At 40.2% G+C, this 15,003-nt stretch overlaps 2 protein-coding genes across 2 annotated transcripts; both read left to right on the top strand.

Annotated features, from left to right (window-relative positions):
- The first annotated feature begins 1,050 nt into the window (after nucleotides 1-1,050).
- NKPD1 (NTPase KAP family P-loop domain containing 1) lies at nucleotides 1,051-9,158 on the top strand. The gene is made up of 3 exons (XM_053473201.1): nucleotides 1,051-1,232; nucleotides 6,190-6,321; nucleotides 6,724-9,158. The coding sequence occupies exons 1-3, from the start codon at nucleotides 1,220-1,222 to the stop codon at nucleotides 8,787-8,789; spliced, it is 2,211 nt and encodes a 736-aa protein (XP_053329176.1). The 5' UTR covers nucleotides 1,051-1,219; the 3' UTR covers nucleotides 8,790-9,158.
- A 1,941-nt stretch (nucleotides 9,159-11,099) lies between these two features.
- Nucleotides 11,100-12,737, top strand: GEMIN7 (gem nuclear organelle associated protein 7). Its single transcript, XM_053473161.1, has 2 exons — nucleotides 11,100-11,316; nucleotides 12,164-12,737. The coding sequence occupies exons 1-2, from the start codon at nucleotides 11,302-11,304 to the stop codon at nucleotides 12,515-12,517; spliced, it is 369 nt and encodes a 122-aa protein (XP_053329136.1). The 5' UTR covers nucleotides 11,100-11,301; the 3' UTR covers nucleotides 12,518-12,737.
- The last annotated feature ends 2,266 nt before the right edge of the window (nucleotides 12,738-15,003 follow it).

The following is a 15,003-nucleotide window of genomic DNA, read 5'->3' as shown; positions in this document are numbered from 1 at the left end:
TTAACATATTCAGTAGACAGGAGCTGAATCATGGACCTTAAATGTGGCAGAAGATCTGTGACCTTGAAAAAAGTTTACATTAATCAATGAGGCGTCCATGGGTGGTCTTTAGGAGGTCTGGGGCTCTAAGTTAGAGAGATCAGTCGCTGTGATAGTTTGAGTAAATTTGTTGGGTATTTTTGATGGCAAAACTCGTTTAACCTTTTTCTGGTTCCATGCGCCAGATTTTATTATTATTATTGGTGGTCTTTTTTTTATTATTATTATTATTATTTTTGAATTTTGTTAAACACTTTTTTAAAAAAAATCTAAAATCTGTGGGGTGAGAATGAAATAGGTAGAGGAGTGAGATGATGTGGTGGTGTAGGAGGACAGACCTTCTCACTGTTGTGAAGGGGACTTCCTCCTCTTCCGAGGGTCTTCTTCCTGCCAAAATATGATGTCACACCCCAACGCTCCACATTAGATCACATGCAAAGATCCCTGTGATAGAAATGAGTTTCAAGGAAGATCTTTGATCCCCCCAACCACACTCTAGTGAGGCCATTTATCCAAAAGGTTTTCCCTATCTTGCTCTCGCCATGCACCGGCCAGTTCCCCCAATTCAACGATATCTGCTACTCTATTCATATGGACCCCATGGGATGAGATTACTAAAATAACATGAATGATATTTTATTTTATTGTTAACACGGCAATAAAAAATCAAACTTGTTATGTTAATGGACAAGATAAACCAGCCAGACTGCTTCTGTACGCCACGATCACATCCCAGAGGTGGAGTATTTGGGATAACAGGGTGGAGAAATGTAAAATGATGACACTGTCCTTGCATAGCTTCAAAATAATTTAGAAATCAGAGTCTTGAAGACACCAAGACTGTCTGAGAGGTTCTCTTCGTTAGAGGAGCATGTCCCGCAGCCAGTGGGAGGTAATTCTAAGCAGGAGGCCAAACCAAACTTTTGATTGAACAACCACCATCCTTGGGAGACATCAACATTTTGTTGGAGCCAACAACAATTACGGAGACACTTTCTCAAAGACAGCCTTATTATCCACAATTCTTCGGAGGCGGCCACGTCTATCGGAAAATAGCTACTCCTGCTTGGAGGCACTTATAATAACCACCAGAAGACGGTTGGTAGAAGACACTCAATGAAAGGAATAATCATTCATCGCAGGGCAATCTAGCTTCTGAAGGCCACCTTCACCCACTGGAATGTGGTCATCAGGTAAACAAAATATGTTAAAGTCTACCCAGCCTATGAGCTGACCTTAAATTTCCTTCCAAGTGTCAAATGATCACCTTAACACTCTTAGGTGCTACTTTGAAACATATTACAATTATTACATTTTAGTTCTAAACCTGAATAACTATTTACACTACCTTCCTAATGTTGAACTTTTTATATGCGTATTGTGGACACGTTACATTTATTATATAATCAAATGTATATTTTTAAATTACCTATTTTTTGTGTGTGTTAGTAATGGCGATATAGATATTAGTGCAATTATTATTATTATTGAACCTATTCTTCCCAATGCTTTATGGGAAAACCTTTAATTTTGGAAGTTTAGTAAGCTCCCATTAAAATTTGTGAATTGGAATAATTGGGAACTATGAGTTTTATGCCACATTTTGTTGATGTTTGAAGAAGGTGTCTAACCAGGTCTGAGTTACTGAGATTCCCCAGTATCACGCAGACCGCCAAAAGAGCAAGCGAAGAGAAGCCATAAGGTCCACCATATGATGCATTACTCGTTGTATACATTGTACAACACTGAAGAACATAATAAATAATAATTAGGACATTGACCCCTGTTCACCCCTAACCCCTGTGCACAGCGGTAGGTGGTTTGGGCAGATGAGCAACAGAAAGGTCCAAAAAAATACATCCTACAATTCCGGAACTGTCACGCTGATCAGTGGCTGGGAAATGCCCCAGTAGAAGTCAATGGGAGCACTTTCTGTACATGCGCGTGTCAGTTGCCAGTGTTCGGCTGAAGACATCGCCTGTTTGGCAAGTAGTTGGGGGGCAGACAAAGGATTCTGCAGAATAATGCATTTGTAAGGGGGAACCACATAAAAATGGGACCTCTCAGCTATTATATATCCATTGAAGTATATATATGATGGCTGGAGTGTCTCTTTAAGGTTCTTAAGAGTTTAACGTTTTATGTTCTTGTATATTAAAAGCAACCACATAAAATACACCTGTCGTGTAAAAAAAGCACTTAATTGCATCCGTATTCAAAGCCGTAGGTTGACTGCTAGCAAAAGGCACTCATCGTATTTCACCTATGAAATCTTGAATTTTAAAATCCATTATTACTTAATATTTGTTTCTTCCAGTAAGTTAACTCACATCGTTACATAATAACTATTTTATGTTTCTTAATAACCTTTAGTCATTTTTCAGTCACACCAAAGAAAAGGATTAGGAGGAGGATTATGGAGGTGAGAGAATTAGCCTGGCTATTGCATCAGGAAGACGTCTATAATTACGCGGGTAATTGCATGTTGTCAGCGGTGGGACGTGCAATATTTGTTTACATACATTATGGAACAAGCAGGAAACAAAGAGTCAAAATGAGGAAACTCATGAAGTCATATCCAGATATACGTATCAAGGGATGTCTTCTGCACCTCGTAATGAAGATCTGTGATCTGTAAGCGTGGTTAGCATGCCCAGGGCCGAACTAGGGATGTCAGGGTGGCCCTGCGGCTGGCAAATTAAGTTCAGTCTTTTGGCTAAGTGAGTACCTGTGAGTGAGGGAAAACTTGGTCCTCTAGCCTTGATGACCGAGTACAGGAGGCTCGAGGTACAGCATTAGATTGGATTGGCTGAATGCAGAATGTCACAGTGGAGAGGGATCCCTGAAGACTCAGTTCTTTTGGTGGGATTGTTGTGCCTTTTGACCACTTTCTCACCCTTGAACACTTCAGGTGGTACTCCTCTGGGGGGGGGGGAGGCAAGAGAATCCGGCCCTCCTTTGGCTTCGGCCTGGAAGGGAAGGGAGGGATGGATAATCCCCCATGGGAATGTATCTAGAAGACAAAGATTGGGGACTCGGCCGCCACTGTGGCCCTTATACCTTGAGCACTTTTTTCAGTTGATGACTGGAGGTGCTTCCAATAAAACAATAAATAAATGAAGTAAGTTTGGATGGATACGAGAGTATGGAGAGATGTTGGCCAACAGTCCACCAGGTTGCCTGGTCTGCCAGATGGCCAGTCCAGCCATCTTTTAAGATCAGAATTTCATTGCCCTGATACTACTCAATTGTATATAGAGGGGACAGTCATACATGTCATCCAAAAATAGCCCCTGGGTAATTCCGAACATGAAACTATTTCCTAATTACAGAGATAATAACTACAGGAAGATATTACATCACATAATATATTGAACCACAGGACAAGGAAGGAGGACTGGCAACCACCAAGGTACTAATTAAGGTTTTATAGCAGGAAAAAGGAAAAATAGATGGGCCAAATGGTTCTTATCTTCTGTCAAATTCTGTTTCTATGTTCTATTCAGAACCGGACGGAGATGTGTAATATTGAACCTCCTTAATTGTGTTGTGTATATGTTATGTGTAGTAAAGGTATGATGTGAGGCACATTCCAAGATGCATCTGGAATAACTGTGACATCACTTCCAGGGTCTTCTATAGACCTTCTATAGTTTTACTTCCTTTATGGTGGCTGCACTATGATGAAATAAACGTAGTGGTGAATTAAATCTGGCAAACCTCATTACTTTGGAATGTCTTAGAAAAATGTCTCATGAGCTAGGATTCATTAATATATTGGGGAAAAGTTTTTTTATAAAAAAAATGACCAACACAATCCTAGGAACACTTTTTAAAGCCGCCATCTTAAACGTAACACCATGATCCATGTCAAACCATTAAAAAATATATACGGTATGTTATAACATAGAGACAGTTTCAAAGGTTCTGTACATACTCACTGCAGCGTGACACCATTCCTAGTGCTGCCCTTCCCAGAACTAATTATTTAATCATATAAAATTATACTGTCATATGATCTCATTTAACATTTTTCCTGGAAACAGTTAACTGTCATGTGACACAAAAGCAGGCCCTGATTGGTTGTTGCCATAGAAACTGAAAATAATTCTTAGATGTTTCTGAGTTATTTTATGTGATTAAACCTTTCAGGGGATAGAATTAATTGACACGCACGCTGATGTTAATTTACTTACTAGACAATATTTTGTCTGGGTGGAACTTTTTTACTTTTTTAGTACTGAACTGGAACGTGGAGGAGCTATATAGACAGCTATAACAATAACAATTAAACGGTCAAATACCCCAAAAGAAGGGCATTTACATGGTGAATTTTGTTGAAATAAGTGAAATATTTGCAGCAATTTGGTTCCAAGATAGTTTAAAAGATAGTATAAGTACACTTACGGCATTTCTGTATATAAGTTATGAACATACAACATCCTTTATAGGTTTTACAATCCATGTGTACAGCCCAAATGTATGTATCTGTGTAATAAAATCGGTGGGCTTTTAAACAGTAACCATAGTAACCACGGTTACAAATTGGTGGTCTGAGGGTAAATATTATAGGTGAGAAAAAAGATAACAGTGTATCGGTGGCACACGTTGTGGCACATGTGTATAATATACACATATGAGTCTTAATGGAGGTCTGGGACTTGGTTCATTGATCTTTGCTAAAAATGATAATTTGCCACTGAAAACGTACCCACTAATAAGCAATTCAACCCACAAAATAATCGTTAACTACTAAGATGCACGTAAATGTTTTGCAGATGGTTCTAGTAATCACAGGGCAGCACCCGATGACTCCATATTTAAACCAAAGTCTAATACGATCAAAGCAAACCATGGCCCCTCAATCAGTGTTATACTCAAATGATGTTCTGCAATGGTAAATAAGCTGTATGTGTATAGAGATCGCCATTGGTTTAGTCATATCATAACTAAAATGTTAATATTAATGAGATATATAGTTACTCCTCTGGACTTCATGCCAGAAATGTATCCTTTTCTAATTGCTTGAAACCACTTCAAAGAGAAGAGTGCCTGGACTTCAATGCATAAAACCATACATTTGTAGCAAGAAGTTCAATTGAACATCCTTGGTGTGGCTTAACTAATCCAAGAAATGTAATTGATGTTTTCCGATTTAACCTTTTCAAAGCCAGCACATCGAAACTATATTTACACCTACAATTTCAAAGTCATTGTAAATTAAATGTTTCCAAATATAAGACTTTAGTTTTAGGGGGGGATCTCTACAAATACAGGACTTAGTAGTAACAATAGTAGTAACAAACCTAATCTCTTATATTTTCTGTATTTATAGAATTTGATTTTTGTAGTCATTATGAAATTATAAAATATTAACATATACCGGTATTATTAAACTAAATTTCTACCACTGTAAATTCTGTGGTTCCAATTTTTTTTTTACTATATGTGTTTTTCCTGGAATTATAAAGTTTCTTCCCTTTTTTTTATGGTTTATTATTTTTTTTTTATTACCTATAGTCTGCTGTAGCACAATAGTAAAATTTTATATAGAGCCCTATCCTGGTGAATTAAATGGTTGTTTTAATCATGTGTTTTAATATATATTTATGTTTTGTGTGTAATAAGAATGGAGTCTAGCAAGTGCTGGACAGCGATGAGCTGTCGTTGAGACATTATGAATAAACTGAATTTTAAGTAAGATCAGGACACAATTTACCCAGTGACCAGCAAAGTGACCTTACTTAAAGGTATGAAATTATTGACTGAATTTAGAATTTTAGAAATAAATCATTAAAGTTATTGAACTTATTAAAGGTATTAAAGTTTTACGATATTCAAATGAGGGAGGAATGCCTTTTAGACTTTGTGTCCAATTCACATTCTATGCAGAGGCAATAAAACCCGTGTTACTATAATCTGGGGTTTGTTTGCTGAAGCAGGCTCCTATAGAAGGATGCTATGCTTAAATATGCCTTACAACTCTCCGGCAACTTCATATATTATCACATGTAGGGTCAGGGCTGGACTAACGATGCCGCAGCGGCCCTGGCACTTTAAGGCCGGTGTCCGCCTGACGGTATCAGCGCAGCCAAGGACGGGAAAGGGTTCTGTCTGTCTGTATGACCCATTTCTACATTTCTGTTACAGGTAAGCAGACAGAAGATGACATCTACTGCGCATGCCTGTCCAAATCATTATGTCAGATAGCCACACCAGTGACTGTTGGATTATATGCTCCATTTGGGGGACGTGTCTACATGCTACTGGATCGTATAACAAGTACGTTAATTATTCCTAATATTATTGGCTTACAAATTACTTATAAAACGTGAGAGTCTGATATTGCAAGATATACACCACCGAAATCATTAGTCTCTTCTTGGAACCTTATTGCTTTTAGCCACAATTGACAAAAGTATTGTCGTGCGGACTTCAACCTGGTAAATTAATTCCCATGCAACCTTCTATTCTAGAGCAGTCCGCTCTTACAGCACTGGACGTTAACGGTCTATAATTTGATAGATCCCACAGAGAAGTAGACTCGGAACGCACATTGCCCATTCACGTGTATGGTGTCCAGATGCCCCTAGTGGTCATGTGTGGAATTAACGAATAAAATGCTTTATTCTTCTTGCATATGTGCAGAAATCCTCAAAATGTACCATTTTTCTTATATTTCAGAGTGCATGAGGGAAGAGGCATCACGTGTTACAGAGAAGGAAGAGAAAACTGTAGGGCAGGTTACCAGTAAACCCGTGGGATGGGGTTTCTTCCGCCTGCTCTGGCATCTGTTCTTCTACTACCCTGTCATTACAAACCGCCACCTCGAACGCAAAAGTATCGAATTTATCTTTGTGCATTTTAGCGCCTGGCAGTATGCTGGGAGCGACCGTCTATGGGCCGGCCTGGTCACCACTGTCTGTGAGCGTATTCGGAGCCACTTTGGGATACTTCCTCTTAGCGTATTTAATGTCTTGGGATCAAAGCCCATAAGAGAGAGAGAAGAAGAACGCAGCCTCAATGAGTGGATTTTCAAAAAAACTTTCAGCATTATCCTTGTTGTTGTTTTCCTCGTACTAATCGTTGGATTGCTTCTTCTCACTGTGCCGGTGAGAACTGGGTCACAGGATGGTGATCAGAAGACTGCTACAGTTTTTGGGAGCATTGCCACAATATTGTCTGGTTCGAGCATATTCATGACTGTATTTCAGCTCTGCAAGAGTGTCCTGATCAGCCAGAAACAAAAAATCGAACGTTTGGTCAACAGTCAGAAGTTCAGTAGTCAAATGGGTTTCATGAATGAGGTCAAAAAAGAGGTTGAGCTAGTCACTCATATGGTCCAGTGCATGGAGATCTTCCAAAAGCAGAAGATCCGCGTAGTACTGCAGATCACAAGTCTTGAACTTTGTGCTCCTGACAAAGTGGTAGGAGTTCTGGATGCCATGAACACCTTGCTCTCTGACCGCCAGGCTCCCTTTATCTCCATTTTGGTAGTAGACCCCAGCATTATTGTTTCGTGCCTGGAGAATGCCAGCTCTCTGAAAGGCATGGCAGATAACGGATATATGTTTCTAAATCGCACTGTTACTCTGCCATTTTGTGTGCCTGCGCTGGGTAAAAAGACAAAGCTCCAACTTCTAAAAAAAGTCGTACTGAAAACAGAAGATCTCATAGACTGGCCCAACAGGACTGACGCAAACCGTGGCACCAAAACAGGCATCGCAGAGTCTGTGAGGCTGCTGAGAGACGAACTATCAAAGGTTGAAGAACCAGAGGAGGAGGCCCCCCTCTACGATGCCGGACGCTGTATTCAAGAAACCTTTTACTCCTTATACAGTGAAGTTCAGGCTCTCCATGAGTACATACCCGATAGCATTTGTCAGATGAAAAGGATTGTCAACACCATTCCAGTCATGGTCCACCTGATGATGCTGAGCCACGTTCCATGGAACCGCCAGTCAGCTAAAGCTGTGGCTGCTTGGGTTGTCCTGTGCAATCAGTGGCCGTGCCGATTAAGCTGGATACTGCAATGCCTTGAGGATGAGGAACAAAGTGGTTCCAAGGACGGGTTCTGCAGCTGTCTCCTTTGGGATGTCTTTAAGGAGAATAGTAAGGAGCTATTCTCTCTAAAGGCAGGGCTGAAGAACCTTTTCGATTTGGACGCTGACCCTGAGGTTTTCCAGAAGTTCCTGTCCCGGGACTTTCCTTTTAAAGTAGAAGAGTCAAGACGTTTGATAGGATGCACTGTAAATTTAGACTTTTCTATAAAGCACAAAATGGGGCTCCAAAGAGGCATAAACAACCTTCAGAATGATTGGAAAGAGACCAAGAGCACAAGGTGTGATGGTGACAAGGAGGGACATGCACACACAGAAACGGTTGAGAATGATGGTGATAAAGCGAAAAAAGAGGTTGGCAAGGGCAGAGATAGCTTCAAAAAGGAAATGGAGACAAGCAGCGATAACTCCAGAAATGAAGTTGGTATGGAGGGATTTAGATACAGGGAGGATATAGAGCAGGAGAAAGAGATGAAGAGGAAAAATAGGAAGGGTGGATATTATTTCAGGACAGATGTTGTGGAGGAGGGAAATGTGTGTTGGAGAGAAGTTGATGAATGTATTTTAGAAAACCCCCTAAAGGAGGAAGGTGAGTGTAAAAGAGAGGCTCATATGGAGGCAGAGGAAGGACAAGAACAGGAGAAAGGGCCTGGAGCGTGCAATGGACATTCAGCGCAGAGAGCCATCTGAGGAGAACTGAGTGAAGAAACGCTCTGTGTTCACATCAAAAATTCAGATAACAGAAAAACAAACGAATGCTTAGGTGATATACATCTGAACGTTTCAGCAGCTGTTAAGCAAAAATGAGCCTTATAGAATGGAGCTCATTTTTTGGAGAAAATATGGAGAAAATATTGAAAATGTTATGGCTCAATGAATTCCAACATGGGAAGAGTCACTAATATTTGGAATAAATTAATATTTATCAATGAATATGTTCTGTTGCGTTGAGAAATACATTTTTATTGTAAACGCCAGTTGGTTGGTTTTCACGTGTCTGACATAGACGTGTTCATTGTCGTGCAAAAAAATAACAAATATATAAAGTCAATGAAAATGGAAAAAATATGTATTATTATTAGTATTATGAATTGTTTTATATAGCGCCATCATATTCCAAAGTGCTGTACAATGGGTAGACAGGACATAATGAGTAGTATGTTACATAACAATTTGACTTACAGAAACAACAGGTGAGGAGGGCCCGGCTCAAAGGAGCTTACAATCTACTGCATGTAGCGCAGTAACAATGACAATGACAACAAACGTGTGCTTACCTGAATAAATGCTCAAGCGCAGACATACTGCGGTGCTGACTCTTCAGTAACATTAATGGTGCTTTTAAATCCCCCTGATCTTAAAATAATGATTACATCTTCATATATTCTAAAAACATTAACTTTAAATGAACACGAAGGCTAGATTCTTAGTACAATTGGGCACTTTATAATCCAGGACTGGCACCTAGGATTTTAACAGTAAAAATGCACATTAAAACCTACCGCTGATCTGGAAACAAGAACCCAGCCTATGTTTAAAGGCATTAATTGACTTTAATAACACAACCTCGGTAGTGAATTCCACGTTTATTGCTCTTAATTCCTTTTTACTTTGTACTGTTAATGAGCAGATTTGATCGGCCCTGTTTGTAGTCCAACATTGTTACCGCGTCACGACCGAGGCGTCTTTTGTTTTAGTGAAAACAAAGTAGATTTTCTAGCCTATCTTCATAAATAAGGAGTTCCGTCACTCCTTTAGCTGCCCGCTTCTTCACTTTTACTCACTTTTAGACAAGAATAAAGAATAGACTGAACTCCACTGGACATCCAGACCTACCTTGTGACTCCTCCCTAGGATCAGATAATACTATGACATGTTCACTGTTTCATTAATTACATCCACTACAATCAGGGCCACAGTCACGATGGCGGGGGAGCCTTGGCTCTTTAAGGCCAGTGGCTGTCTGATGACGTAAGTATGGCCGACAGCTAGATATACACAGCCGAATGCTACCTTTTTATGCTCATGCGGTGTGAGGCCAATGCTTGGAGTGGCAGATGGGGTAAGTGTGTGTTGCTGCTGGCCAGCGTCCCAACCGGCATTAGCCCGGTGTGCCAAATGACCAGTCTAACCCTGATCACCGTCCCTATTTCATGCAGTGTCAGTTCATGATCGTGCCACAAAGTTATTTCATGTGTCCTTAAATCCTGCGCTTCTTCTAATCTGTCACCTGGGAACTGAGCCAACGGAGAATGATAATCGTCTGGTTACATCGCATTGGGAATCTGCCAAATGCCAAAGAAGCAGAGATTCCGGAAAGTGTCTCCAGCTTTACAACTTCATTAGCTTTCCCACCACATAACTCTGTTACATTAGTATGCGGTGTGTAACTACTGTATCTTTACACACCCTGCGAAACCAGTGATTCATTGTGGAACGGTGTTACGCAACTGAGCTTTGTGTCGCCGCACCTGCCAGAAGTAAAACAGCAACAGGTGTTTCAAAGGGGAAAAACGTTATAGCGCAGTGTTTTATACATAAGGGTCAAGGATAAATAGGAGCACTATCCGCGCATGCGTTCTGTTGAAAGTACCTGGTGGATGGGCAAATTCATATGCGGGGACACTCCGCAAAATCCCCAAATGCATTTATAAGGGGGGCACCTTTCAATTGCCATATGCGTTAAAGTGTAGATGATGGCTGGAGAGTCCCTTTAAATAAATTTATTGTAAATACTTGTTCTCCAGTGTAGGATGGATTAAAGGTGCTGTTCCAGTGGAGCATTTATTGCACTCCCTAGTGAGTTAAGCAAGTTAACCTTATATTACCCGACTTCACCTGACATCACCTGACATTTTATTATTTCCTCTGGCGGTTTTAATCACATAAAAACAACCCAGCTAAGAACTTCCCCTGCCTGCTTTTGCGTCACATGACAATGAAGTGATCCTTGCAGACACTAGGTGGCGCTAGAGCTCTGCAGAAGTAAAAAATTTGGTAACGGAACTAAAGTTCCGGATCAGCGGTACCCGAACCTCAAACACAGCTGCACGGAAGTCGGAATGAAGCTGTACGGACAGAGGGCGAACTGGCACGCATTGCTTCCGGTATCCGTATTAAACGAAGTATCTCTGCAGTTATAAAGCGGTGCAGAGAAACTCGGCTCATCTTAGAAGACAAACTGCCTGCGTGCGATTAAAGAATGAAGGAGAAAAACGTGAGATTACCTTGCTTCTCCCTTCTGTGTACTGTCATGGCACCTTACTCTTTACCTGACGTGATGCCTTCTGTCATTCACACCTCTCCTACCTATCACCCTAATGTGTTTAAGGCTGAAAGAGAATTATCCCTACAGCAAAGGGTTAATGCTAAACCAGTACCCTCACTCCTTCTGTTAGCCTCCTACCAGCCCACTGTGTGTATATAAGGATAATATACATTAATATTAGAGGTGAGCAGCTGGACCTGCTCTTCATTTTGGTTGCTATGGTGATTATGAGGGTCAAGCCAGACCCGTCACCCATACTGGAGTTACTCAGGAGATACACAGGACCCAAACATGGCAGAAGAAGGGACGCCTGATCTGTGATGATCGTTTCTGGTGTTACATTGTGATCATTTTTCATAGATTAACCCCGTGTCTTCCATCTCTTATCCGTTACGTATGAAGAAGATCTTCTACCTTTTATTTCTTGAGGTGTGTTTTTCTGTATCCCAGCTATCCGTGTCCTGACACTTTCCTCTCCTCTTTGATCATCGCAAACATTATTTTCTTCCTTTTCCCCCCAAATATACCTGCTTCTTGATTTTCTTTTAAAAGCTTTTTATTGACACGTAAAATAAAAAGCATAAGAAAATGTACTTGACGATGTAACAAAATAACTCTTAGATTAGATCGAACGTCGTTCTCTGAATAATACCGTCGAGCCATGTAGGAAATTGCCTGAGTACATTGTAACAGCTGCTCCTTCATTCTCGATATTTCCTTTTCACCTTTTCCTGTCCGTTTTTAAATCAATAATTTCCTCTGCCTTAAAATATCTTTTATTTATTTTTATTTCCAGGATCTCCCTCTCCTGCCTCAAGTCCCCATACTTCGCCTCCCGCGTCCACCCTCACCGTGCGGCCGTGGATTTGATCCGAATTCCCCTCGTGCCCTCGCCTTGTGTCCACCTGTCGCGCACCAGAAATCCCGATCCAGCCTCCGCCAGCTCTTCCTCCGAAGCCTCCTTGCATCTGCTGGTCGTCCCGTTACCTTTAATCTCTACCAGCGCGTCACCGTCAGCGCAGATCGCTTCAATGCTTGTGACATCGAGGTCAACAATTTCCAGGTGTCTGATTTGCAGACCCCACTTGGCGTCCAAAAAGAAGCATTGATCCGCGGCCAAGATATCATATCCTACACTTTCCACCTCTGAACCTCTTATCACTACGTCAATAAGACATTACGTGCCGAAAAGACTGTCCAGTTGCGAATATACCGGGTATCCGTATGAGTTATTAATATAATTGTATATGGACTATGGCAGCATTACATTCATTGTTAATAAGGATATAATGTATGGATCAAACAAAGGCGTTTAGTCTCTGTGCAGCCTTCTGTAGTGTAAATAAATAGATTATTTTCTATGGCTTTAATGTTTTGTGGGGTTTTTTTTCCCATAAGATCATTTTTGAGGATGAACTCAAATTCTTTTTATTTTTGGTTGTAAAGAGGAAAATTATTGAAACCTTCCAACAAATAAAGGTACATTTGGGGTTATTGCAGATAATCTGGCACCGTGGTATTTTTAAGTGAAATAATATTTGCTTCCCGTGAGCATCTGAATTAAGTCGGGCAGTGTTCCTATCGCACGCACACCCGGTTCCCAGCGAAGGTATGCTCGTAAAATCGAAATACATTTTGTGCTTGTAAAAAGTCTCAGGCTGGACCAAATTCAGCTATTGCCTTGGCTTTGATATTAACTTATTAAAGGATCTGGCCGCATATCACGCGGTAACGTGGTGCAGGTCCCGGACACTCCGCCGCTCCAAATACCGCAAGAGGAAGTAACTTGAAGGTTAAAAAATGTGTTAATAAAAGGTATTTGGGTTAAAATGAGAGATTGGGGACTTGATTATGGTATTTGTCACAAATAGGGCTGTTTCGCATTCTTTTAGCAAGGATCCGATCGCTGTTTGTTCTGTTTTATTATTCAGGATCTTGGTTTGCAAAGCACTCTAACTGCATTCTTGTTAATGACAGGTTATGTAACGCATCTCCTAACCGATAATGTAACGAATAACTGAGCGGCTGATTTTATCGACCCGTAGCAAAGCAGCAATGTCCGTTATATCACAAGGTGAATTAAGTTGGTGCTTCCCAAATGCAGTTGTCCCCCGTTTGTAGTTCTTGCTGAAAAGATGACCTTGAGAAGGCTGGAAAATGCCAACCCGGTGATTCAGGCAGTGAATTCTTCACAACTCGATAAGATAAGCCTCAGCTGGGAAGCTGGAGTATCCGCAGATCAGCGCAGAAGGTAAAATCATGATCCTGCGAATCCGGCTAAAGAAATAAAACTGTGTCTACCGGTGCCTGTCGCTGCTGCTGTAGACTACAAGTCTCATAAGGATGACAACTCCCATCCATGCCAAATGTAGATCAACCCTGCTCACAATCAAACACAAAAGTATTCTCAAAAATATTACAGCCTTGGTTTTTTTTGTTTGACGGCGGAATTGTTGGTAGATGTGCAAATAAAAACTGATAACGTGCATCATTTTCCAATTTTTTTTAATGAATCACCAGATTATGTATTTTTACAAAAACACATGCATAGGTATTCAGGGTATACACATTTTATAGCTATTAGAATAAAATGATCTAGAATAATAATGGATCCATCGATCCAATAATATACAGCAACTTATATATGCATATGAATATATATATATATATATATATATATATATGCTATAATTCAAAAGTTTGGGATCACTTCAGTGTTTTCATGGAAACAAGGACATTTCTGGCTGTAACATAATCGCAAAAGGGTTTCTAACAATCAATTAGCCTTTTAAACTTCGGATCAGCGAACACAACGTGCCATTGGGACACAGGAGTGATGGGAGTGATAAAGTCCATTGGAACACAGGAGTGATGGGAGTGATAAAGGGCCATTGGAACTCAGGAGTGATGGGAGTGATAACAGGCCATTGGAACACAGGAGTGATGGGAGTGATAAAGGGCCATTGGAACACAGGAGTGATGGGAGTGATAAAGGGCCATTGGAGCACAGGAGTGATGGGAGTGATAAAGGGCCATTGGAGCACAGGAGTGATGGGAGTGATAAAGGGCTTCTGTACACCTATGAAGAGGTTCCATTAAAAATCATCAGCTGCAATAGTCATTTAAAACATTAACCCCACCTGCGCTGGATTTCTGATTAATTTCATGTTATTTTAATAGACAAAATTAGCATTTATTTAAAAAACAAGGAAATGCCTGTGACCCCAAACTTTTGAGTTAGGTAGTGTGTGTATATATATATATATATATATATATATATATATATATATATGTGTTTGTGTGTATATATATATATGTGCGTGTGTGTTTGCATATATATATATATATATATATATATATATATATATATATAGTTAGAAATGTCTAAAGAGCCGCCATGTGACTTTGTGACTTCTAGATATTAATTATTATTATTAATGCAACAGAGTTAAGCAGTTAGAAAGATTTAATAATGTATGTCATTTATGAACACATTTTTCCTGTTTCTATAGACATTATTATAACTTTTAGGCCTGCCGAACACTGGATTACACTCCAGACACTTTGATAAAATAGAAAAAAAAGTTCGGGTCACAATAGGGACTGTCCCTCCTGAAGAGGACCACTTGGGAGTTA

This window comes from Spea bombifrons, chromosome 8 (assembly GCF_027358695.1).
Source record: "Spea bombifrons isolate aSpeBom1 chromosome 8, aSpeBom1.2.pri, whole genome shotgun sequence".
NCBI lineage: Eukaryota > Metazoa > Chordata > Amphibia > Anura > Pelobatidae > Spea > Spea bombifrons.
Note: the sequence above shows the minus strand (reverse complement) of the source record. Positions and strands in the feature narration are given on the sequence as shown.